Here is a 27,676-nt window from a genome sequence, read left to right as displayed (position 1 = left end):
GTTGGTAAAGGGAGCAATAGAGCCAGTTCAAGACCTCGCCTCCCCAGGCTTTTACAATCGCCTGTTTCTGGTTCAAAAGAACTCGGGTGGATGGAGACCAGTCCTAGATGTCAGCTCTCTGAACACCTTCGTGGAGAAAACAAAGTTCTCCATGGAGACGACTCAGTCAGTGCTGGCTGCAGTTCGTCCAGGAGACTGTATGGTTTCTCTCGACCTGCAGGACGCTTATTTTCACGTTCCCATTCATCCGTCTTCGAGGAGATATCTGAGGTTTGTGTTCCAGGGCAAGTGCTTCCAGTTCAGGGCACTTTGCTTTGGTCTCAGCACAGCTCCCCAAGTTTTCACCAGACTAATGGCGAATGTGGCAGGCTGGTTACACCAGGAGGGGATAAGGGTCTCCTTCTATCTAGACGACTGGCTGATCCGGTCACAGTCGAAAGAGAAATGTCTGGAGGACCCAATGAAAACTTATACGATCACTCAGGACCTGGGACTCATCGTCAACTGGGGGAAGTCTCAGACCGAGCCGAATCAGACTATTCTCTATTTGGGGATAGTTCTGAATTCAGTTCTTTTTCAGGCTTCTCCCTCCCAGGAGAGGCAGACCAGGTGCCTGGACATAGTCAAAGACTTTTTGAGGAAGCAGGAATGCTCAGCGAAGGAGTGGATGAGTCTGCTGGGAACTCTATCCTCCCTGGAGCAGTTTGTCCCTTTGGGGAGACTGCACCTAAGGCCTCTGCAACACTTGCTCGCAAAGGTTTGGAACAGAAAGATCCAGGAGGACACTTTTTCTTTTCCCATTCCGACAGAGATCAAGGATCTTTTAATGTGGTGGCTGGACCCAGCTCTGTTGGGAAAAGGGATCTCCTTGTTCAAGAAGAACCCCGACCTAGTGTTATTCTCAGACGCGTCCGAGTCAGGCTGGGGAGCAACGCTAGGGAACAAAGAGGTCTCAGGTATTTGGGAAGGGAGTCAGGTCAGTTGGCATATCAACAGGAAGGAATTGATGGCCAATTTGTTAGGGCTCAAGGCCTTCAAAACCTCGGTGTCGGGAAAGACTGTGGAGATCAATTCTGACAACACCACAGCTCTCGCGTACATAAGGAAGCAATGGGGAACTCACTCCCTCTCCCTGTTCTCAACTGCGAGAGAGTTTCTCCTCTGGGCAAACGAGAACGAGACCCAGCTGTTGACAAGGTTTGTTCAAGGGCAGAGAAACATCAGGGCAGACATGCTCAGCAGGAGGGGACAGGTCCTTCCTACAGAGTGGACTCTCAACCCGCATGTCTGTCGGAGCCTCTGGAAGTTGTGGGGCAGACCAGTAATAGACCTTTTTGCCTCCGGTCTAAACAAGAGGATCCCCAACTACTGCTCCCTAGTCCCGGACGAGGAAGCTGTTGCAGTGGACGCCTTCTTGATGGATTGGACGGGGCTGGACATGTATGCCTTTCCCCCGTTCAAGATCATCAATCTGGTTGTCAGGAAGTTCGCTCTCCTCGATTCGGGACGAATGATCCTAGTGGCTCCATTCTGGCCTGCGAGGGAATGGTTCACCGAAGTGGTAGGGTTACTGATGGACTTTCCAAGAAGACTCCCGGCAAGTCCAGATCTTCTCAGACAACCCCACTTCGAGAGATTTCACCAAAACCCCCTCGCTCTCAATCTGACTGCCTTCAGACTGTCGAGAAGCTCGTTAGATCTCGAGGCTTTTCGGCACAAGCGGCGAAAGCTATTGCCAGGGCAAGGAGGATCTCTTCACAAAGAGTCTACCAGTCAAAGTGGGAGACCTTTAGAGCTTGGTGCAGGAGGCGCAAGGTTTCCTCGTCCTCTACCTCTCTAAGCCAGATTGCAGACTTTCTTTTGTACCTCAGGCAGGATGCTAAGATGGCTGTATCTACCATTAAAGGATACAGGAGCATGCTCTCAACCGTCTTTAGGCATAGAGGCTTAGAGTTATCTCAGAATAAGGACTTGCAGGACCTCATTAGGTCTTTTGAGACAACGAAGCAGGTGCACTTAAGACCCCCTTCTTGGAACCTGGATGTGGTGCTTAAGTTTTTGTGCTCCAGGAAGTTTGAGCCTATCTCGCAAGCTTCTCTGCGAGATGTGACTAAGAAAACCCTCTTCCTTTTGTCTCTAGCGACTGCCAGGAGGATCAGCGAGGTCCAGGCAATCGAGAAGCGTGTAGGCTTCACCCTAAATGGAGCGGTTTGTTCCTTGAGGTTCGACTTTCTCGCCAAGAATAAGAACCCTTCGAAACCCTGGCCTAGGACTTTTGAAGTCCCTAACCTCACGAATCTAGTAGGTCAGGAACAGGAAAGCCTCCTCTCCCCGGTTAGGGCTCTCAAGGCTTATTTGGCCCACACTAAGAGCGTGAGGGGTGCTTCCAACTCCTTATGGTGTTCAGTGAAGGATCCTCAAAAACCCCTGTCAAAGAACGCTTTGTCCTTTTTCCTGAGGGAAACTATTAGGGAAGCCCACCTCTTTTGTGAGGAAGAAAACTTCGCCCTGTTAAAAGTACGGGCTCACGAAGTAAGGGCCATTGCTGCTTCGCTGGCATACCGGAAAAATATGTCAGTTAAGCAGATCATGGACGCAACGTTCTGGAGGAGCAACTCTGTCTTCGCTTCTCATTACCTCAGAGAGGTAAGAGTGGACTATGACAAGTGTTATACCTTGGGCCCATACATAGCTGCGGCTTCTGTATTAGGCAAAGGAGTTACTACCCCCACTCAACCTTAGTTTATGTACTTGTATATGGGTTTGTGTTTTTTATGGTTGTCTGAGGTCCTCGTCCTGTGGTACGGTTCCCTCAGTCCAGATAGATAGTTTATATCTATTTCTGCAAGGTTAGATGGTTAGCTTTATTAAGGTTGCAGGTTTTTTATATGGGAAGGTAGTTTTCTGAAGTCTAGTCAAGTTGTTGGTCCTACCCCTTTGACTCGATTGATTTGTTTGCAGCGTAGCAGGTCTACTCCTGGCTGAACACTCCTAAGGGAAAGCGACTCTAGAGGCAGTTACCTTTGAAGTCAGCTACCTTAGCAGGTAAGGAATCAAGGTGTTTGTTCTCCTACAACTCTTTTGTTGTTTCCCCAACTATGTTTTTCTGTCTGTTTCCCTCCTCCAAATGTGTGAATCAGCTATATATATATAACTGCCAGGTAAGTTCTATTCATAAAAATGGAGTTTTTATGATAAAACAAAGTTTTATGAATACTTACCTGGCAGTTATATATATATTTTAAAGCCCACCCACCTCCCCTCAGGAGACAGGTCGGGCAAAGATAATCTGAGGAACAGAAAATGGGAATGATTCCAAGTACCACCCTGTAAGGGTTGTTAACCATCTAACCACACAACCACCACAAGGCGGTTGCCGCGATTTTCGATTAAATTCTGCCGCAGTCGGAGACTCAGCTATATATATATAACTGCCAGGTAAGTATTCATAAAACTTTGTTTTATCATAAAAACTCCATTTTTTTTCAAGTGATTTATGTATATAATGCCATTATAATTTACTTGATTTTGAATTACATGTCTGACAAATATGATTATATCCAGGAATTTTACCTTTGAATAGAAATACTATACACTGCAAGGGCCAACTTCATAACCTCATTAAAGATTAATGTAATTCATTCAGCTACTGTGACCCCCTCTTACACGTGACATTAAAACCTCCTTATCTGTTGATTTGACTTTCTGCTGTTGAACTACTATTGATAGTATTATAAAGAAATATACAGTACATTGAAAATTCACTTAACAATGGCCACTGAACTATAAGCACAGGGCAACATTTTTAAACTGCTGCAGAACAAAGGCCTCAGACATATCTTTCCACTTGTGTTTGTTTATAGTCTTTCTGTGGCAGTCTATACCCACAAAATTTTTTAGCTCGTCAATCCATTATCCTTTCTTTCTTCCCCTGCTTTGGAATTTCCTGGAACCCATTCTGTTATTCTTCTTGCCCATCTATTATTTGTCATTCTCATTATATGTCCAGCACATGTCCATTATCTTTACTTACATGTTAAAATATCCTCTACTTGTGCTGGCACTATATACAAACCTTATGCTCTTTACATAGGAATATTATTTTGGCAATTGCGGAAACCAGTCGTTCAAATTTTTGCAAGGTGCAACTACCCTCCAATAGATAGAAGAGGGGTATAGCAGGAGTAAACCAACCAACCCATCACCATCACCAATAAACAGCTGTCACTTTTTATTTTGGCTCGGTAGAGTAAAGACGTAGTCTTGCTTTCGTGTCAAAACCTTTTAATCAGTTTACGATTAAAAGCAACTGCCCAAAAGTTTAAAAATTTATTTGTTCCAACACAGAGACTTACCTCAAAACACTTTCCTAGGAGTTACCTGGAACCTCCTCTCAAACGACCAGAGTTTTGTGTAGTTTACCCTACTCCCATTTTCTATAATGATAGGCCTAGGGGAGGAATACGTGCCCCGAGGGCAATACCAAGTCAGGCCACATGTTTCCCAGGTCGTAGGCTTCAGTAAGTTCTCTGGTCGCATCGCGTTATCACATGACGCTCCTCTGATCTAAGTGCGACCCTTTGTGTCTCGTGGCCACGTGGTTACTGCATGGTCTGTTGTGCTCTGCCCGCGCGCTTGGTGCTTTAAGTCAGTGAAAGGGAAGAAGTTGGTGCCTATTCCCCAGGAGGATGTTGTTGCAGGGGTTTCAGGTTCTTTTACTGCGAACCAGGCGCCTGTAAGTATGTGTAGTGGGGGTCCGCAGGATGTTGCTCTCGTGCAAGGGGAGCGCGTCTCGGTGGACGACCCCATGTGGAATAAAAATGTGCCATTTTCTTCCCCAGATTCTTGGGTGGATGTCTCCGGTGCTTCGGCAGCGGAGGGTGCCCTGTATAGAGAAGATTCCCCGCAGGAGGGTCCCCTGGGATGGAGTTTGCCGAGGACTCCGGGCAAGTCGCCGTTGAGGCTTTTGGGTCTGCCTGCTAAGGAATGGTTCCGAGAGTGTTAACAGTTTTCTACATCATTCTTTGCTTCTGCTCACCTTTGTTCCTGCAGCTTTGGCTTAGGAATGAGAGCAGTGGCAGATTGGTTTCCAGACGGGGTGATCCCTTCAGGATGAAACCAGAAACTAACTTCGGCTACGTTTCACAGGCAGTATTCGATGGCAACCTTCAACTTGAGGTCAGCTTGTTGACGGGAAGCAGAGAGCACTGCCCGGAGGTCAACCTCCAGGTGTTGGAGAGCCATCCCTTACGAGGGAAAGGTATCCTCCACGAGGTGTTGAGCAACTTTCTCTTTCAGGGAAAGTTGCCCTTCACCCACTGTCCAGCGATCGTCCCGCTTGCGGGGAGAATTCCTACAGTGGCAACAGTGGTTGGTCGCCTTGCCTGCCGTCGTGAGAAACTGACTGAGTGGTTCCCCCTCCTCAGGTGTTTCCTCCGGCAAAAGTTGGATTCATCCATTTTGTACTCTCAGGGTACAAAATGAGCCTTTTTGTGCAACTTCCTTTGAGACTTTGACTCTTCGGGGTTATTGCTGACTCCAGGCACAACAATGCTGTTAGAGCTTTGTGAGGGCAGGTCCTTCAGGACCTGTGCCTCATGGTTTACACCTTTTACGAAGGAGAAGCTACTCATAGGCTATAACTCTTTGGGGTTATTTTCTACATCCTACCTCTTGGGGTACAACAAATCTCAGGGGACTTTGTGAGGCCAAGCTCTTCAGGACCTTTTTGCTTTAAGATTCAACCTTTTACGGGTGAGAAACGGCTGTTCTTCAAATACAGCACAACCTTTTTCATTCCCTTCCGAGGGGATGACATAAGGCTACTCACCAACCCCCTGTGGGGACAGGATGAGCATCAGAACTCTGCAAAGATTTTAGTTTTGCAGAGAATTCATGCGCAGTGTTGCGCACCCATCCGCTGAGCTCTAGCAAGGTGTGTGAGTGAGCTCATCTGCCGGACAAAGGTTTGCGAAGTTGCTCGCCTTAGTACCCATTGTGAGTTTGTTAGACTACTCAGCAGTGTGCATGTATGCGCTACTTTGGTAACACACAAAGCTTCAGTTTACTGTTGCCTCTAATGCATGCTACTTCTGTAGAGCACAGAGCTTCAGCTTACTGTTGCTTCAAGTGTGCGCTACTTTAGTAGCGAGCAGAGCTTTAGCTTAATGTTGCCTCAAGTGGGCTTATTTTGTTACTTACATTACCTGTACCCTGTACCTATCCTTACAGGTAAGAGTCAGCTCTCGCCTCATTAGCGTTCGCCAGTGCTTACTGATTTTGGCCGGCGCTCACCAGTGTTTGCTATTACTTGCCGGCGTTTGCTGGCAAGCCTGGACAAACCTGCCTAGTGTTTGTGTTCCTGGCATTCTGGGCCAATAAACCCTTCCATGTGAGATTACGCTTCTTCAAGGGAAACTCTTCCCTAAGGAGGTTTACACAACTACAGGCATTTGCAAACACCCTATAAGAGGGTGTAAAACGAACTCTTTGGTTGCGTGTGCGCTCTCTCCAAGACAAATCCTCAGTGTTATTGCTGCAAATACGGTTTATTGCCGATTACTTGTGGCCGCCATATGCCATCATTGTCCCTCTGGGCACAATGAGTTTTGGAAACGTAATCTGTAGGGGTTACCTTCTCGGGCTTGTTTTCTGTACGGAATGGGGAGCTCTTCAGAGCACCCACACAATGGGCTAGTGAGAGTTACCCTTGTAAAGTTTTTTTCACAAGCCTCTAGTCCCTAGGGGATATTTTCAGTTTCTGCTTACGTTTACAAATGATAGCAAGAAAGTTTTCACTTACGAGGACACTTGTTGGCGCCCGCATGGTGGGCAGGCAAATATCTTATACCATCATAGGTCTGATTGCTGCGCTAACTGCCTGTACTTTCCGCGGGCGCACACATGCTCATGAACATGTTAACAATGCTATAGCTAGTTGACAACCAATTTTTTTGGGGCAATAATGCTGCGATTGCACATACGTTATTCCCGCAAGCGGGGTCAGGCTTGTTTTCAAAATCTTACCCGGAGGCAAAGAGGTTATGCTTGGACAACTGCATGTGAGCAAGCGATCTTTTCTGCAGTCAAGGTCTATGTACCATTATGCAATAAGAACTCTGTTCTAATAAATCATTAGTTTCGATGGTTATGTTCCATACGGGAAGTCAGGTTATGCATTACCCTCTCCTCTTATTCTTCTTTGCCTTCATCTTTTCCTATTTCTCTATGGGATCGCTTTTTCTAGACAGCCTTCTCCCTTTTCTTATGTCCTTTACATCTTGTTCTCTGAGACCTTTTTCCTTCGTGCCATTTAATAATTTATCTTTCTACCTGAACTTTGGCCTTCCCATCCTTCTTCTGCCCTCCACCTCCATGTTCATAACCCTTTTCCACAAGTGTACATCTTCTCTCCTCATGACATGACCAAACCATTTCAGTCTTTTTTCTTGAGCTTTCTTTGAAACCTCTAATACTTTGATTGTCCCCCCGGATTAATTAATTCCGGATATTATCTTTTTTTGTAGACACCACACATTCACCTCAAAATTCTCATCTCGGCCACTTCTGTTTTTCTTTCTTTTTCTTTATTGGCCAAGTTTCTGCCTCATAGAGCATGGCTGGTCTAACTGCACTTTTATAAAACTTTTTTTTTATCCTTTGTACTAATCCTTCTACTACAGAGTATCCCTAATGACTTTCTCCAATTCATTCATGCACACTGGATTCTATGACTGACTTCTGCATGAAGGTTTCCATTTTCGCTCATAACAGAACCCAGATATTTGAAGGAGCTAACCCTTTTTATGTCTTCTTGGCCTAATCTCACTGTTCCCTGCCCCCTGCCATTTCTCTCCATCTGTCCACATATATTCTGTCTTATTTCTACTAATTTTTAAGCCTCTACTCAAGTTCTCCATGTTTCTAGTTTGAGTTGAGATCAATTAGGCATTAACCTCCTACCTTCCCATAACTAAACATAGGTAGTCTACCCTCAAGTAGATTTTCCCTTTTTTTCAGGCAGTTCCTTCTTAACTTTCGGATTGGCTGTCTTAGCGTTTAAAATACTTTGACTCAGAAACTTTGCATATGGGAATCTGTTCCCTGAGAGGAAAAATTCGGAACTTATGACAGTTTTGTCGATCAGAAACAAAGAAATACAAAACTATTTGTCATTTCTATGGGATCTCGGTCCTAGGAAGGAGGTCTTGTTTGCAAACATTCATCAATGTTCTGCAATCGAGGTCTGGATGCAACAAATCATTCGAGCTGTACCTGTATGTTCATCCCTCCTCGCCAGTATGTGTTACTGGTTCGTGGGTGGATACGTCTAATTTTGGTCTCTGGGAAGTAGTGGCATTTGATTAGTCCGTAGCGACAGGTGTCTTGTTCAACAGTGATCGCTAAGGAGATTCGCTGTAATCCCATCTTCCTCCAGGGAGAACTGGCTACCATGATATTACTAATGTGTAGGCATACTTACAAAGCCTTATCCCATTGGATTCAAGGCAGTTGGAGGACAGGTTTTACCACCCCCCTACAGTGCGCTTGCATGCAACTGGTTACACATCTCAACATCAATCAACTTCAGATGCTTACTTGCTAAGGCAACTTCTTGGCCCCTTGGGAATACTGTAACCAATGAGAATTGACCTTTTGCAATGAAGTCAAGGTTCCATATGTCTCTCTGCGGAGGACAACAGTAACAATCCCTGGAAGATATTGGCTACCCTATAGGGTAATTGGTTGACCAGATAGCCCAGAGCCCATCCCATTTTCCTCTAAATCGGAGGGGAAATTATTTCCTTGTGGATAAGTTGTTGGTACAACCCATCTCTTGCACCCTTAATAGCCTTTTTACGAGTGAATGCCTCCTCCTGTAGTACAGTAGTGCATAGCGCTACCGACCAGACTTCTATGGGAGGCAGGTGGTACAAGAGTATTCTGGTTTATTCTACTTGGTTGTGAGCACAGACCCGAGTTTCACGAGGGAGTCTTGCGTAGTATTGCGCACCCATTCACCGAGCACTAGTAAAGGGGGTGGGCTAGCTCCTCCGCCTGACAGAGGTCTAGGTGCGATCCAGGTCGCCTATTATTTTAATGGCATAGATGGATACTTCATGTGGCCGAACCTTGATTGGTCTTTGACTCTTCATACTCAAAGAGGGATAGAGCTTTCCGTTCGCACTCACTCATTCTCCTCTGACCCTTCATCTTACGATGTTAGATTTCTACGTGAAGGGATCCGCAAGGGAGCTCGTTATTCGGAGTATAGCGGACGAGTCTTACACAGCATGATTCACCCTACCACCTAGCAATGTGGGTGAGTGAGCTTGTTTGCTTGACGAAGGAGCGCCCCCCATCTCTTACACATTCTCCTCTTGGGCTAGTCTTCTCATTAGGACTCACGCGATCAAGATGCGAGTTCTACCTCTCGAGCGCTGCGAGCAGGTAGACAGGTCACACAGATGGAACATGCCTTACCTGTACGAGGTGAGAAGAGTGCGCTCACAAGCGTCCCTTATCAGCTTTTGCCTCTCCAATGCTCTCCTCGCGGTTGGTCTACTTTGCGAGAGGATCAGCAGGTTCTTTTGCAAAAGAAGGTAGCTTTCCCTTCACAGGCCGCTTGCTTGGCCAGATGTGGACAACGCCCACATCCTTAGAGAAGTTGAGCACAATGAAAGGCATGAGGCAACATCCTCTCATGCCCTCCCTTTCCTTGGCACTCCACCTAAGCCAAGAAAACAGACTCTTGGAATTCAATCGGGGGCAATCTTGTTCTAAAGAGATGCCCACCTTTTGGACCTTCGTATTTTGACCCACTGAACACGTCGGTGCCAGTAAGTCTAGAGCAGAAGAGAGACCTGAGTTGTGGGTGTTAGGCATCAATCTGCTCAGGGGAGTAGACCTTCTCTCTCCTCCCCCAGATTTGTTGCTCTTCATGGACGCATCAAAAAGGGGAGTGGGCGCTCACATGTCGCACCTTACCGCGTCTGGACTTTGTTCTGAATCCGAGCGACAGTGCCATGTAAACCTCCTGGAATGAGGGGAGCCTTTCTCGCCCTCAAATAATTCCATCAGCTTAGGGCACTCCATAGTGCTGATTAGCAACAACACTATAGTGTTATCACACACAAACAGGCAAGGAGGTACTTTTCACGACAACTTTGTCAATTAGCTGTGGAATTCTCGGAGGGACAGAGAACAACTCTGTAGCCTTTCAGCCATTTTCATCCCAGGCAAAAGAACATGCTGGGGGACAAGCTGAGCATGGGGACTCAGATAACAGGCTTCGTATGGTCTCGGAGACGACAGATATCTAACTTACCAACAATTGACCTATTTGCATCGTCCCTAAACTTGAATCTTCCAATGTACCACTCGCCACTACCGGGTAATCTAATGAGATGCCTTTTAACATCTGTGGTACATGACAGAGGTCTTCACATTTCCGTCTTTCTGCCTAATGAGGCTTCTAAACAAAGTCAGGGCATCGCAAGATGCTTCGATGACCCTAGTAGCTCATTTGGGGAAACATGCAGAGTGATTCCCGGGCCTTTTGCTTCTACTCATGAGGCATCAAGAGAACTCTCTACATATACCAATCTTCCATCAAGCGATTCCATTGCTTCGTCCTCACGGCTTGAGGTTATCCAGCAACCCCTCAGAAAGAAAGGCTTTCGAGACTGGTAACAAAAGAATGGCGGGATACCTCTGGGGAAATAGCTACTTTAGTAGACGAGGCAAAGTGGACAATCCTTTGTGGCTGGCATCATAGATGGGGTACCATTTCCCTCAGTGCCACTATAACAAAACTTAGTTCGGTATCGGCAGTGAAAGGCTATCACTCGGCCTTCAGCCGCGTTTCAAGCTGAACGGAGTTAGCATTCCTTCCTCAGTGAAATGTTCTCTCCTCGTACAGAGTTCTGAGCACACCTGCCCTCAGTTGGGTATCAGACCACCTGGGAACAGTGGAATACTGTGCTCACTGAAAGGAGCACTGTCTTCATCCTGCATCAGTTTGTGACGACCTGGAAGAATATCTTTCTCCTACCTCTGTAGTATGGGTAATTATAATAATGGTACAGTACATATTGTACTTTATATTTTGTATATGTACAGTATTTTACTGTATGTACTGTATTGTATTATTTTCCATTGGTTATTGCAATATGTTCTAATAACTACTTAATTTACAGGTATTAACAGTTAAGTTAGGTATATTGAAAGACTCAAATATATTTGGCTGTACAGTATTTCATTGTGGTTATAGCTTTACTGTATTATAAAATTTAATGTGATGTTTTTGTAGGGTTTGGAACGAAGTAAGCGATTTACATGTAAAACGTGCCCCCTGAGACGAAATTTGCACAAAACAAAAACCACTCCGGAACTTATTTACACGTAAAAGGCGACTCTCTACACGAAAAAATCACTTTACGAAAGCCCTTACAGAACCAATTAATTTCGTGTTGCGAGGCATCACTGTACCCATCAAAAAGAGAGATGGTTCTGTTATAGCAACAGAAGATAAAGAAAGACAATGTTGGATGGAACACTTTAGGGATGTTATGAATAAGAGATATGAAGGGAATAATTTGATTGATATACCTGAAGTTGAGGAAGACCTTAATGTGTCCATGAATGAATTCAGTGTGTATGAAGTCTAAGCTATACTAAAAAAACTAAACAGATGGAAAGCCCCAGGATACAATGGACTAACTGCCGAGATGATACTGGCAAGAATGAAGTGACTCTCGGACTACTTACATGATTATTTTGTACAATGTGGCATGAAGAGGCAAAACCTGATGAATGGAAGTTAAGAATGTTGGTGAAAATAGCAAAATAAGTAGACCTGGCTAATTGCAACAATTACAGAGGCATAACACTTACGTCAGTTGTAATGAAAATATATAGTATGCTTATTCTAAATAGACTGGAGAGAAAGATTAATGAAAAGCTGAGAGATGAACAAGCAGGATTTAGAAAAGGTAGGAATGCACGGACAAAATTTTCATTTTGAGACATTGTACAATAATGCGTAGAGTATAGAAATCCACTTTTGATGGCATTTGTGGACTATGAAAAAGCCTTTGATGGTGTGCACTGGCCAATTTTGTGGAAAGTCCTGCATTATTATGGAATTCTTCTTAAATATGTAAATTTTGATTAAGTCTGCCCATGAGCATAGCAAGTGCAAAGTCAATGTTATTGGAGTCATATCAAACTAATTTCCAGTGAATAGGGGAGTACTCCAAGGGAATTTGTTGTCACATATGTTGTTTATCCTTCTCAAGGATTTTTTATATGTATAGCTGTGTAATTGCCCCTTTGGAGGTTGAGTTAGCAGCTATAGAGAAATGTGATTAATTTTTTTGAGGTCGTGTTATCAAATTGCCACTTGTAGTATATAGTATTTTATATCAATGTATGGAAATAATTCATTTTAGCTTTAAACCCTGTATTTTTGCATGCACTGCATAGAGATAGATTATTACATTTCTTCACTAATAGCAATTTTTATCTTATTTATCTGTCTGTATCTAGGCTGACAGCAAGGATCACACTACTGGTAACATACTTCAGATTCACTCCAAGTAAGTTGTTTAGTTGTTCACCACTTTACTGGAATTTTAGCAGAATTTAAATGAATGGTATAGTAATAGTTTTGGTTTTGTTGTTAGTTTTTTCATTCTGATTAGTACAAGCCATTGGGTTGTTTTACGTAAATTTAAAATATATGGCCACCTCATAATTAAGTTAATGATGCATTTGAAAAGTAGGGAAGAAATGACAGAGAGACCTTCATGTTTTTTTCTTGTTGTTAATATTTACATGTGTTAATTTTTTTATTGTGAGAAGTACAAATATCCATCTACTTGTACGTTTAGATAGAAATGTCCATATCCATCAACTTAACAGTACAACATTCAACATTGTGTCTGGATTTTAAATTTTGGCAGCGTTATATGAGGAACATCACACATTCGTTTAGATTTTTAGTAATGAGTCTATTCACATAAAGTTTTCAATATTAATCTTACCCGATGATCATGTAGCTGTCAACTCCGTTGCCCGACAGAAATCTACGGTCGGGATACGCCAGCGATCGCTATCCAGGTGGGGGTGTACTTCAACAGCGCCATCTGTGGTCAAGTACTCAAGTACTTCTTGTCAACAAGAACTCAATTTTTCCTCTGTCGTGCTGCCGGCAAGACCTACTTGGATACGCTGTTGATTTTGGAGTCTTTTGTTCACGATTTGGTGATGTATTTGCTCTAAAGTTTAGCCTTCGCTGTTCAGGAAGCTTTATCCTTAGCTTAGTAAGCTTTTGGAATTAATTTGACTTATTGGTTAACGAACTTTGCTTAATTTTGGAATTCCCCCTTGACTACTTCTAAATTCAAGATGTCTGACCATTCCCAAGTTCCTAAATACAGGCAGTGTAGTGTTAGGACTTGTTCTAGGCGTCTTCCGAAGGCCTCTATAGATCCTCACACCGTATGTTCCAATTGTAGGGGTAAATCCTGTCAATTGGAAGATCGATGTGGGGAATGTGCGGGGCTTTCGGAATTCGATTTTAACGAATTCCTCAGATATGCACGTAGGTTAGAGAAGGAGAGAGATAGGAGGAGTTCTTCTCGCTCTGTGGATTTTTCCTCTCCCCATGCCCCTCAACCTTTTCCTTCCCCTGTGGTGGTGACTCCCGAACCTGCTACGAGTGCTCAGCCTGCAATGGCTGATATGTTGCGTGCCATTCAGGCTCTCGGTGATAAGGTGGAGTCGTTGGTTAGTGACCGCAATCAGCTCTTGGCAGATGTCAGAGAGCTGAAAGCGAAGAGTGCAGTGGGAAGTGTTAGTGCTAGTGATGTGCATAGTGTCAGTGTCAGTGTTGCGCATGAGGGTACATCTGTGCGTGCCAGTCGTCCTCCCAGTCCGGGACCTCTTGCAAGCTCCCAAGCCCAGGGGAGAAGCAATGTCGAAGGACCAAAGGGTTCGGCAGGCCTTGATCGGCGCACGGATGTATCCTCAGTGGTTGCGGACGTATCTGTTAAGGATCGTCCCATCCACATACAGACGAATGAGCCCTTACATTCCTCGTCTGTGGAAGAAGTTTCCAGGAGGAAACGGTGGACCAAGGTCTCACGACCGCTCAAACGTAAGGTCCCTTCCGAGCTAGTCCAACGGCCCAGGTGTAGCCACTGGGTCAGTTCGGACTCGCCGCAGTCATCTGATGACTGCACACCTCCCAAGAGAGGTAGAGTGGTCCCTCAACAGGCTACTGCTCCGTCTGTTGTTGCTCCAACCACAGTAGACCCTAAGTGGTCCATGCTGCAGACTATGCAGTCTCAGCTTGCGGCTTTCATGCAGGAGTATCATGCCGAGAAGGTTAACACCTCTCCTGTTAGCCTACAACCCGCAGAGGTTGTGCGCTCAGCAGATACTGCGGCTGCCTGCTCCCACACACCACCTGTGAGAGCTCCTCCACCGATGCGCAGTCCTCCCTGCCAGACGCATGTTCTTGCTGCACCATCTGCTAACATGCGTGAGCTGCCGCATCAGGAGTTGCCGGGTTCCAGCACTATGCGGCATTCTCCTCAGCCCATGCAGCATGCTCTGCAGACCTTACAGCATGCTCCGCATACCATGCAGCATGAGCCGCATACCTTACAGCATGCTCTGCATACCATACCGCATGCTCCTCAGCCCACCGCAGACCCTCCCTCACACCAGCCCTCTGCTTTTGTTGTTGCCAGCTCGCAGACTGTCCAGCAGAGGCATGATGTTGGATCCGCAGGTACGCATGCACCCGTTCTGCAGGATTCAGCCGGTCAGCTTGCTGCTCTGCCTTTGCCACTCACAACTCAACTTTCGGATGATGATGTATCGGATGATGAAGCTGCTCATCTGGATGAACCTCACTCTGATGTTGAAGGACACAAGTCTTCGCCACCTTCCTTAGACTTTCGCAAGGTCCTTGCTTTGTTCAGGGACTTGTATCCTGAACATTTTGTGTCTGCAACCCCTCGTTCTCCTCCCTCCGAGTTTGCTCTGGGCATGCAGTCTGCTGCGCCTGCCTTCACCAAGCTTGTTCTCGCCAGATCATCTAGGAGAGCTTTGAGGGTTATGGGGGACTGGTTGCATTCCAAGAAGCAACTGGGAAGGACCTCTTTTGTGTTTCCTCCTCCCAAGCTTGCTTCTAAGTCGAGCGTCTGGTATGCCACGGGAGAGGAACCTGGCTTGGGGGTTCCTGCCTCTGACCAGGCCGACTTCTCAAGTCTGGTTGACTCTCCCCGCAGGTTGGCTATGAGACGTTCGAAGATCTGCTGGTCCTTTTCAGATCTTGATCATCTGTTGAAGGGAGTCTTTCGTGCCTTCGAGATATTCAACTTCCTCGATTGGTGTTTGGGAGCCTTAAGCAGGAAGACTTCCCCTTCAGATAAGGACTCGGCCATGCTGATCATGTCTAGCATGGACAAGGCAATTCGGGATGGGTCTGGTGAACTTGCGGCTTCATATGTATCAGGAGTCCTCAAGAAGAGAGAACATCTTTGCTCCTTCTTATCTGCTGGTATCACTCCTTGCCAGAAGTCAGAGTTGTTGTTTGCTCCTCTCTCCAAGTGTCTGTTTCCGGAGGAGTTGATTAAGGGGATGGCTGCCTCACTTATCCAGAAGGACACTCATGATCTGATGGCTTCTTCTGCACGTAAGGCTAAAACCTTACCTTCCGTGCCTAGACCCTTCCGCCCTGCAGCAGTTGATACACCTGCTTCTAGGTTCATCCCGCCCTTTCGTGGCAGAACCTCCAGCAGAGGAGGTACCCGTGCAGACAGTCACCGTGGCAAGTCCAAGAAGGGTTCCAAGTCCGCAAAAGGCAAGTTTTGACTGCCTTCCTCTCCAGACAGCAGTAGGAGCCAGACTCAAGACCTTCTGGCAAGCTTGGGAGAGCAGAGGTGCAGACGCTCAGTCTGTGAAGTGGCTAAGGGAGGGATACAGAATTCCGTTCTGCCGCAATCCCCCTCTAGCTACATCTCCCATCAACCTCTCTCCCAACTACAAGGAGAAGGACAAGAGGCTAGCGTTGCAACAAGAGGTGTCGCTCTTGCTACAAAAGGAAGCAGTGGTCATAGTCCGGGATCATCAATCCCCGGGCTTTTACAACCGTCTCTTCCTGGTAGCCAAGAAGACAGGAGGTTGGATACCGGTGCTGGACGTCAGTGCTCTCAATGCTTTTGTCACCAAGCAGACGTTCACGATGGAGACGACGTAGTCGGTCCTAGCAGCGGTCAGGCAGGAGGACTGGATGGTCTCGTTAGACCTGAAAGACGCATACTTTCACGTCCCCATCCATCCAGACTCCCAACCTTTCCTGAGATTCGTCTTTGGAAAGGTTGTGTACCAGTTCCAAGCCCTGTGCTTTGGCCTAAGCACGGCACCTCTTGTGTTTACCAGACTGATGAGGAATATTGCGAAATTTCTTCACTTGGCAGACATCAGAGCCTCCCTCTATTTAGACGACTGGCTTTTAAGAGCTCCCACAAGTCGTCGCTGTCTGGAGAATCTCAGATGGACTATGGATCTGACCAAGGAACTGGGCCTCCTGGTCAATTTAGAGAAGTCCCAGCTCGTCCCATCCCAGACCATTGTTTACCTGGGTATGGAGATTCAGAGTCGAGCTTTTCGGGCTTTTCCGTCGGCCCCAAGGATCAACCAAGCCCTAGAATGCATCCAGAGCATGCTGAGAAGGAACCGATGCTCAGTCAGGCAGTGGATGAGTCTAACAGGGACACTATCATCACTAGCCCTGTTCATCGAGTTAGGGAGACTCCACCTCCGCCCCCTTCAGTATCATCTAGCTGCTCACTGGATAAAGGACATGACGCTAGAGACGGTCTCAGTTCCTGTTTCCGAAGAGATGAGGTCTACTCTAACGTGGTGGAAGAACAGCATTCTTCTCAAGGAAGGTCTACCTTTGGCTGTTCAGACCCCCGACCACCGTCTCTTCTCGGACGCATCAGACACGGGCTGGGGTGCGACATTGGACGGACAGGAATGCTCGGGAACATGGAATCAGGAGCAAAGGACACTTCACATCAATTGCAAGGAGTTGTTGGCGGTTCATCTGGCTTTGATAAACTTCAAGTCCCTCCAGCTAAACAAGGTGGTGGAGGTGAACTCCGACAACACCACAGCCTTGGCTTACATCTCCAAGCAGGGAGGGACTCATTCGAGGAAGTTGTTCGAGATCGCAAGGGACCTCCTCATCTGGTCAAAAGATCGAAACCTCACGCTGGTAACGAGGTTCATTCAGGGTGATATGAATGTCATGGCAGATCGCCTCAGCCGGAAGGGTCAGGTCATCCCCACAGAGTGGACCCTTCACAAGAATGTTTGCAGCAGACTTTGGGCCCTGTGGGGTCAGCCAACCATAGATCTGTTCGCTACCTCGATGACCAAGAGGCTCCCGTTGTATTGTTCTCCGATTCCAGACCCAGCAGCAGTTCACGTGGATGCTTTTCTGCTGGATTGGTCCCATCTCGACCTGTATGCATTCCCGCCGTTCAAGATTGTCAACAGGGTACTTCAGAAGTTCGCCTCTCACAAAGGGACACGGCTGACGTTGGTTGCTCCCCTCTGGCCCGCGAGAGAATGGTTCACAGAGGTACTGCAATGGCTGGTCGACGTTCCCAGGACTCTTCCTCTAAGAGTGGACCTTCTACGTCAACCTCACGTAAAGAAGGTACACCCAAACCTCCACGCTCTTCGTCTGACTGCCTTCAGACTATCGAAAGACTCTCAAGAGCTAGAGGCTTTTCGAAGGAGGCAGCCAGAGCGATTGCTAGAGCAAGGAGGACATCCACTCTCAGAGTCTATCAGTCTAAATGGGAAGTCTTCCGAAGCTGGTGCAAGGCCAATGCAGTTTCCTCAACCAGTACCACTGTAACCCAGATTGCTGACTTCCTGTTACATCTAAGGAACGTAAGATCCCTTTCAGCTCTTACGATCAAGGGTTACAGAAGTATGTTGGCAGCGGTTTTCCGCCACAGAGGCTTGGATCTTTCCACCAACAAAGATCTACAGGACCTCCTTAGGTCTTTTGAGACCTCAAAGGTACGTCGGTTGTCCACTCCAGGCAGGAATCTAGACGTGGTCCTAAGGTTCCTTATGTCATCAAGATTTGAACCTCTCCAATCAGCCTCTTTTAAGGACCTCACATTAAAAACTCTTTTCCTCGTGTGCTTGGCAACAGCTAAAAGAGTAAGTGAGATCCACGCCTTCAGCAGGAACATAGGTTTCACATCTGAAACGGCTACATGTTCCTTGCAGCTCGGTTTTTTGGCTAAAAACGAGCTTCCTTCACGTCCTTGGCCTAAGTCGTTCGAGATCCCAAGCCTGTCCAACTTGGTGGGGAACGAACTGGAGAGAGTACTTTGCCCAGTTAGAGCTCTTAGGTACTATCTAAGAAGGTCAAAACCTTTACGAGGACAATCAGAAGCCTTATGGTGTGCTATCAAGAAGCCTTCTCTACCAATGTCTAAGAACGCAGTTTCTTACTACATCAGGCTTCTGATTAGAGAAGCACATTCTCATCTGAAGGAAGAAGACCTTGCTTTGCTGAAGGTAAGGACACATGAAGTGAGAGCTGTGGCTACTTCAGTGGCCTTCAAACAGAACCGTTCTCTGCAGAGTGTTATGGATGCAACCTATTGGAGAAGCAAGTCAGTGTTCGCATCATTCTATCTCAAAGATGTCCAGTCTCTTTACGAGAACTGCTACACCCTGGGACCATTCGTAGCAGCGAGTGCAGTAGTAGGTGAGGGCTCAGCCACTACATTCCCATAATCCCATAACCTTTTTAACCTTTCTCTTGAATACTTTTTATTGTTGTTTTTGGGTTGTACGGTCGGCTAAGAAGCCTTCCGCATCCTTGTTGATTTGGCGGGTGGTCAATTCTTTCTTGAGAAGCGCCTAGGTTAGAGGTTGTGATGAGGTCCTTTAGTATGGGTTGCAGCCCTTTATACTTCAGCACCTAAGAGTCGTTCAGCATCCTAAGAGGACCGCTACGCTCAGTAAGGAAGACGTACTTAATAAAGGCAGAGTAATGGTTCAAGTCGACTTCCTTACCAGGTACTTATTTATTTTATGTTATTTTGAATAACTAATAAAATGAAATACGGGATACTTAGCTTCTTTGTTAACATGTATGCTGGTCTCCACCCACCACCCTGGGTGTGAATCAGCTACATGATCATCGGGTAAGATTAATATTGAAAAATGTTATTTTCATTAGTAAAATAAATTTTTGAATATACTTACCCGATGATCATGAATTAAAGAACCCGCCCTTCCTCCCCATAGAGAACCAGTGGACCGAGGAGAAAATTGAGTTCTTGTTGACAAGAAGTACTTGAGTACCTGATCACAGATGGCGCTGTTGAAGTACACCCCCACCTGGATAGCGATCGCTGGCGTATCCCGACCGTAGATTTCTGTCGGGCAACGGAGTTGACAGCTACATCATCATCGGGTAAGTATATTCAAAAATTTATTTTACTAATGAAAATAACATTTTTCAATATTAATCTTACCCGATAATCATGTAGCTGTCAACTCCGTTGCCCGACAGAAATCTACGGACGGGATACGCCAGCGATCGCTATACAAGAGGGGGGTGTACTCACCAGCGCCATCTGTGGTCAGGTACTGCAGTACTTCTTGTCAACACCACCTCAATTTTTCCTCTGTCGTGCCGCCGGCAAGACCTACATGGATACGCTCTTGATTTTGGAGTCTTTGTTCACGGTTTTGGTGAAGTATTGCTCTGAAATTTAGCTTTCGCTATACAGGAAGCTTTTCCCTTAGCTTAGATAGCTTTTGGATTGATTTTGATTAATGGTATAACGATCTTTGCTTTAATTTGGAAACCCCCCTTGACTGTTCTCTAATTCAAGATGTCCGACCATTCTCAAGCTCCTAGACAAAGACGATGTAGTGTTAGGACTTGTAATAGGCGTCTTCCGAAGGCCTCGGTTGATCCTCACACCGTTTGTTCCGACTGTAGGGGAAAATCCTGTCAGTTGGAAGATCGATGTGAGGAATGTGCCGGGCTTTCGGAATTCGATTTTAATGAATTCCTCAAGTATACGGCTAAGTTAGAGAGGGAGAGAGTTAGGAGGAGTTCTTCTCGCTCTTTGGTTTATTCCTCCCCCCATGATCCTCAACCTTTTCCTTCCCCTGTAGTGGTGACCCCCGAACCTATTACTAGTGCTCAGCCTGATATGTCGGATGTGTTACGTGCCATTCAGGCTTTAGGTGATAAGGTGGAGTCTGTAGTGAGTGACCACAAATTTCTCTTGGCAGATGTCAAGGAACTTAAAGTGAAAAGTGCAGTGGGAAGTGGTAGTGCTAGTGCTGTGCCTAGTGTCAGTGTCAGTGTTGCGCATGAGGATACTTCTGTGCGTGCCAGTCGTCCTCCCAGTCCGGGACCTCTTGCAAGCTCCCAAGCCCAGGGGAGAAGCAATGTCGAAGGGCAAAAGGGTTCGGCAGGCCTTGATCGGCGCACAGTAGTATCTTCAGTGGTTGCGGGCGTATCTTATAGAGATCGTCACTTCCACTCTCAGACGATTGAGCCCTTAATTTCCTCGTCTGCGGAAGAAGTTTCCGGGAGGAAACGCTGGACCCAGGTCTCAAGGCCTCTTAAGCGTAGGGTCCAGACCGAGCGAGTCCAACAGCCCAGATGTAGCCACTGGGCTAGTTCGGACTCGCCGCAGTCATCTGATGGCTGCACGCCTCCTAAGAGAGGTAAAGCGATGCCTCAACAGGCCTCTGCCCCAACTTCTGTTGATCCCAAGTTGGCTATGCTGCAGACTATGCAGTCGCAGCTTGCGGTGTTGATGCAGGAGTTTCAGGCAGAGAAGGTTAGCACACCTCCTCCTGCGAGCGCTCCTCCACCTCTGCGCAGTCCACCCTGCCAGACGTATGATGTTGAGGTTCCTCAACCTGCCTCCATGCGTGAGCTGCCGCATTGGGAGTTGCCAGATACCAGCGCTGTGCAGCAACCTCCACTTTCCTTGAGGCAGGAGCCTCTTGCTATGCGGCAACCTCCTCAACACTTGAGGCAGGAGCCTTATGCTTTGCAGCAACCTCCTCTACCCTTGAGGCAGGAGCCTCATGCGTTGCGACAACCTCCTCCATCCTCGAGGCAGCAACCTCTTGCGTTGCGGCAACCTCCACCATCCTTGAGGCAGCAACCTCAACTCTTGCGGCAGCCACCTCAACTCTTGAGGCAAGAACCTCAACTCTTGAGGCGAGAACCTCAACTCTCGAGGCAAGCACCTCAACTCTTGAGGCAAGAACCTCAACTCTTGAGGCAAGAACCTCAACTCTTGAGGCAAGAGCCTCTCTCTCCGTAGCCACCTCCTCAACCCTTGAGGCAGGCGCAACTCTTGAGGCAGGAACCTCATGCTATGAGGCAGCCACCTCAACGCATGCAGCAACCGCATTCTTCGCAGCATGAGCCTCTTCCCATTCAACATGAACCGCAGTCTATGCAGCATGAGCCTCATGCCTTCCAGCATTCGCTTCTCACTTCACTTGCTCCTCAGACCCCCGCAGAACCTCCTTCATCCCAGCCTCATGACTTTGTCATTACCAGCCCTCATCCTCTTCAGCAGAGACTTGATGATGAATCCGCAAGTGCGCATGCACCCGTTCTTCAGGATTCAACCATTCAGCATACCGCTTTATCGTTACCTCTCGCTTCTCAACCCTCAGGTGATGAGGTTTCTGAGGATGAAGCTGCTCACCTGGATGATCCTTCTTCTGATGTGGAGGAACCCAAGTCGTTGCCACCCTCCATTGACTTTCGTAAGGTCCTGACGCTGTTCAGAGAGTTATACCCTGAACACTTTGTTTCTGCTACCCCTCGTTCTCCTCCATCCGAGTTTTCTCTAGGCATGCAGCCTATTAAGTCTGCCTACACTAAGCTTGTCTTCGCTAGATCATCAAAGAGAGCTTTGAGAATTTTAGGGGATTGGTTGCAGTCCAAGCAGCAACTGGGAAGGACGTCTTTTATGTTTCCTCCTCCTATGCTGACTTCTAAGTCGGGCGTCTGGTATGCCACGAGAGAGGAACCAGGCTTGGCGATCCCTGCCTCTGCCCAGGCTGACTTCTCAAGTTTGGTTGACTCTCCCCGTAGGTCGGCTATGAGACGCTCTAAGGTCTGCTGGACCTTTTCTGATCTGGACCACTTCTTGAAGGGAGTCTTTCGCGCCTTTGAAATTTTTAATTTCCTCGACTGGTGCCTGGGGGCCTTGAGCAAGAAGACTGCCCCTTCTGACAAAGACTCGGCCATGCTGATCATGTCCTGTATGGACAAAGCAATTCGCGATGGTTCTGGCGAACTTGCTTCTATTTTTGTCTCGGGAGTCCTCAAGAAAAGGGAACAACTTTGCTCCTTCCTTTCTACTGGTATCACCTCTTGCCAGAGGTCACAGTTACTGTTTGCTCCTCTCTCCAAGTTCCTGTTTCCTGAGGATCTAATCAAAGAGATGGCTGCGGCTCTTATACAGAAGGATACGCATGACCTCGTGGCCTCTTCAGCACGTAAGGCTAAGGTTGTACCTTCAGTACCGAGAACTTACCGCACCCCAGTGGCTGATACACCTGCTACCAGATTTATTCCGCCCTTTCGTGGCAGAGCCCCCAGCCGAGGAAGTACCCGCCCAGACGGTCACAGGGGCAGGTCCAAGAAAGGTGCCAAGTCCACGAAAAGCAAGCATTGACTCTCCTCCTCTCCAGACAGCTGTAGGAGCCAGACTCAAGACCTTCTGGCAAGCCTGGGAAAGAAGAGGTGCAGACGCTCAGTCTGTCAAGTGGCTAAGGGAGGGTTACAGAATTCCGTTCTGCCGCAATCCCCCTCTGACCACTTCTCCCATCAACCTCTCTCCCAACTACAAGGAAAAGGACAAGAGGCTAGCGTTACATCAAGAGGTGTCGCTCCTGTTACAGAAGGAGGCAGTGGTGATAGTCCGGGATCATCAATCCCCGGGCTTTTACAACCGTCTCTTCGTGGTGGCCAAGAAGACAGGAGGTTGGAGACCGGTGCTGGACGTCAGTGCGCTCAATGCTTATGTCACCAAGCAGACGTTCACTATGGAAACGACGAAGTCGGTCCTAGCAGCGGTCAGGCAGGAGGACTGGATGGTCTCGTTGGATCTGAAAGACGCCTACTTTCACGTTCCCATCCATCCAGACTCCCAACCTTTTCTGAGATTCGTCTTTGGAGAGGTTGTGTACCAATTCCAAGCCCTGTGTTTTGGCCTAAGCACGGCACCTCTGGTGTTTACACGACTGATGAGGAATATTGCGAAATTCCTCCACTTGGCGGACATCAGAGCCTCCCTTTATTTAGACGACTGGCTTTTAAGAGCCCCCACAAGTCGTCGCTGTCTGGAGAGTCTCAGATGGACTTTGGATTTGACCAAGGAACTGGGTCTATTGGTCAATTTAGAGAAGTCCCAGCTTGTTCCTTCCCAAACCATCGTTTACCTGGGAATGGAGATTCAGAGTCAGGCTTTTCGGGCTTTTCCGTCGGCCCCAAGAATCAACCAAGCCCTAGAGTGCATCCTGAGCATGCTGAAGAAGAACAGATGCTCGGTGAGACAGTGGATGAGTCTAACAGGGACTCTGTCATCGTTAGCCCTGTTCACCGAGTTAGGGAGACTCCACCTCCGCCCCCTTCAGTACCATCTAGCAGCTCACTGGGACAAGGATATGACGCTCGAGGCGGTCTCTATTCCTGTTACCAAAGAGATGAGGACTACTCTAATGTGGTGGAAGAGCAACATCCTTCTCAAGGAGGGTCTCTCTTTAGCTGTTCAGACCCCCGATCTTCATCTCTACTCGGACGCATCAGACTCGGGCTGGGGCGCGACCTTGGACGGACAGGAATGCTCGGGGACATGGAACAAGGAACAGGAAACGCTTCACATCAATTGCAAGGAGTTGTTGGCAGTACATCTGGCCTTAATGAACTTCAAGTCCCTCCTGCTAAACAAGGTGGTGGAGGTGAACTCCGACAACACCACAGCCTTGGCGTACATCTCCAAGCAGGGAGGGACTCATTCGAGGAAGCTGTTCGAGATAGCAAGGGACCTCCTCATTTGGTCAAGAAGTCGAAAGCTCACGCTGGTAACGAGATTCATTCAGGGCAATATGAATGTCTCGGCAGATCGCCTCAGCAGGAAGGGTCAAGTCATCCCCACAGAATGGACCCTTCACAAGAACGTGTGCAACAGGCTTTGGGCCTTGTGGGGTCAGCCAACGATAGATCTGTTCGCTACCTCGATGACCAAGAGGCTCCCATTGTACTGTTCCCCGATCCCAGACCCGGCAGCAGTTCACGTGGATGCTTTTCTGCTGGATTGGTCCCACCTCGACCTGTATGCATTCCCGCCGTTCAAGATCATCAACAGGGTTCTTCAGAAGTTCGTCTCTCACGAAGGGACACGGCTGACGCTGGTTGCTCCCCTTTGGCCTGCAAGAGAATGGTTCACAGAGGTACTGCAATGGCTGGTCGACGTTCCCAGGACTATCCCTCTAAGAGTGGACCTTCTACGTCAACCTCACGTAAACAAGGTACACCCAAGCCTCCACGCTCTTCGTCTGACTGCCTTCAGACTATCGAAAGACTCTCTAGAGCTAGAGGCTTTTCGAAGGAGGCAGCCAGAGCAAGGAGGATATCCACTCGCAGAGTCTATCAATCCAAGTGGGAAGTCTTCCGAAGCTGGTGCAGAGCCAATGCAGTTTCCTCTACCAGTACCTCTGTAACCCAAGTTGCTGACTTCCTGTTACATCTTAGGAATGTTAGATCTCTTTCGGCTCCTACGATCAAGGGGTACAGAAGTATGTTGGCAGCAGTTTTCCGCCACAGAGGCTTGGATCTTTCCTCCAACAAAGATCTACAGGACATCCTTAGGTCTTTTGAGACCTCTAAAGAACGTCGCTTGTCCACTCCAGGCTGGAATCTAGACGTAGTCCTAAGGTTCCTTATGTCACCTAGATTTGAACCTCTCCAGTCAGCCTCTTTCAAAGACCTTACTCTCAAAACTCTTTTCCTCGTCTGCCTTGCAACAGCCAAAAGAGTTAGTGAGGTTCACGCCTTCAGCAGGAACATAGGATTCACATCTGAAACAGCTACATGTTCCTTACAGCTCGGTTTTTTGGCAAAAAATGAACTTCCTTCACGTCCTTGGCCTAGATCGTTCGAAATTCCTAGCCTTTCCACCATGGTGGGTAACGAACTAGAGAGAGTTCTTTGCCCTGTCAGAGCTCTAAAGTACTATCTTAAAAGGTCAAAGCCTATACGAGGGCAATCAGAGGCCTTATGGTGTGCCATTAAGAAACCTTCGATGCCTATGTCCAAGAACGCAGTTTCTTATTACATAAGGCTTCTGATTAGAGAAGCTCATTCTCACATGAAGGATGAAGACCTTGCTTTGCTGAAGGTAAGGACACACGAAGTGAGAGCTGTGGCTACTTCAGTGGCCTTCAAACAGAACCGTTCTCTGCAGAGTATTATGGATGCAACCTATTGGAGGAGCAAGTCAGTGTTTGCATCATTCTATCTCAAAGATGTCTAGTCTCTTTACGAGAACTGCTACACCCTGGGACCATTCGTAGCAGCGAGTGCAGTAGTAGGTGAGGGCTCAACCACTACATTCCCTTAATCCCATAACCTTTTTTAACCTTTCTCTTGAATGCTTTTATTGTTGTTTTGGGTTGTTACGGTGGGCTAAGAAGCCTTCCGCATCCTTGTTGATTTGGCGGGTGGTCAATTCTTTCTTGAGAAGCGCCTAGGTTAGAGGTTGTGTTGAGGTCCTTTAGTATGGGTTGCAGCCCTTTATACTTCAGCACCTTAGAGTTGTTCAGCCTCCTAAGAGGACGGCTGCGCTCAGTAAGGAAGACGTACTTATTAAAGGCAGAGTAATGGTTCAAGTCGACTTCCTTACCAGGTACTTATAATTTCATTTGTTATTTTGAATAACTGATAATATGAAATACGGGATACTTAGCTTCTTGATTAACATGTACACTGGTTTTCACCCACCCCCCTGGGTGTGAATCAGCTACATGATTATCGGGTAAGATTAATATTGAAAAATGTTATTTTCATTAGTAAAATAAATTTTTGAATATACTTACCCGATAATCATGATTTAATTGACCCACCCTTCCTCCCCATAGAGAACCAGTGGACCGAGGAAAAATTGAGGTGGTGTTGACAAGAAGTACTGCAGTACCTGACCACAGATGGCGCTGGTGAGTACACCCCCCTCTTGTATAGCGATCGCTGGCGTATCCCGTCCGTAGATTTCTGTCGGGCAACGGAGTTGACAGCTACATGATTATCGGGTAAGTATATTCAAAAATTTATTTTACTAATGAAAATAACATTTTTCAGGAAACTGTAGAGAACATTTATAACTAGCAAACATTAAAAGTAGTCATTTTTTTCAACCTATAGCTTGGAATTTAGGAAATTCAGAGTTTTGACCTTTTTGCTATGAGAATGTCTATTTCATGTTTCAAATGGACAATTTTAATAAAAACAATGTTTTATTGCTAAAAAGTCCTTTTTATATATGTATGAAAGAGCGTCCAGTCCCGCACACAATTTTTTTTTTTTTTACCTGGTTATTTATTTATTTACTTTTCTAGAACAATTGCTGGGAATGTGTTTATCCTGGTATCCCATATACAGTAACTCCACTATTTTCTATGATGATCTAAGGAATAGATTATCTTTTTTTTTCTTATATGTCATATTCATAAATAAACATTTACTGCATTTATGTTCCTCTTAGTTATTTGTCTATTTGTACACATATTTACAATTTTTGTGTTATTATTATGCTGAAAGATGCATAAAGTGTCAGAGACGATAACTGAATAGGCCAAAAATTTAAAATTTGACCAGAAAATACACATGAAAATATATTATGCTTGCCAATCTTTTTTCATGTGTGAGCATTTGGTACATGTAGCTTATATTTGTGTGCTTGAGGAGTGATATTTTTGGATTTGAGTGAAGAGGTTTACCAATCTAAAATATAATTATTATGGCCCTATGATCCACAGTGGGGAGGAAAATTAAACCTAAAAGTCCATACTTATATATAGTAAAGTCTATTCAATCTCTTTACAAATAGAATTTTTCTTGAAGTCCAATTTCTCAAAATAGGAAATTTTCGGAGAAAGACTACTATGATACTTTTTTATTATTGACTAATTTTTGTCATCTAAACAGGAAAAGATAGGGAATTTTATAGCCTAAATCTGGTAAATAACTTTAAAAAAAAAACAAAAAACTTCTATATGAAAAATTATCACAGTTGAAAATATTTTCTATACATTGATAAAAGGATATACTGTAGTTTATAAAGAATCAATATGCTATGAAAATTTCTCTCAAAATTTTTATTTATAGACTTATTTTTCAAATGCTTTTTATATAAAAAAAAATCAGTCTAGAAATAAACAATTAGGGTTTAAAGTATCCCAAAATAACATGTGTCAATTTGGCCGAGTTGCTCTCCTTGAGTCTATTTGCAGTGGGAATTATTAAAAGTTCAAGTTGACAGATTTACAATACCAGTTTTCATAACCAAGC

General features: G+C 46.3%; 1 protein-coding gene across 1 annotated transcript in view; it reads left to right on the top strand.

Annotated features, from left to right (window-relative positions):
* Positions 1–27,676, top strand: part of LOC137624225 (uncharacterized) — a 185,376-nt gene that overhangs the window by 42,816 nt on the left and 114,884 nt on the right. Inside the window, exon 3 of the mRNA XM_068354726.1 lies at positions 12,550–12,599. Coding sequence (XP_068210827.1) covers positions 12,550–12,599 — 50 coding nt within the window. The remainder of the gene's footprint in view (positions 1–12,549; positions 12,600–27,676) is intronic.

The sequence above is a fragment of the Palaemon carinicauda genome, chromosome 31 (assembly GCF_036898095.1).
Source record: "Palaemon carinicauda isolate YSFRI2023 chromosome 31, ASM3689809v2, whole genome shotgun sequence".
In the NCBI taxonomy this organism is placed as follows: Eukaryota; Metazoa; Arthropoda; class Malacostraca; order Decapoda; family Palaemonidae; genus Palaemon; species Palaemon carinicauda.
This window is presented reverse-complemented; position numbering and strand designations above follow the sequence as displayed.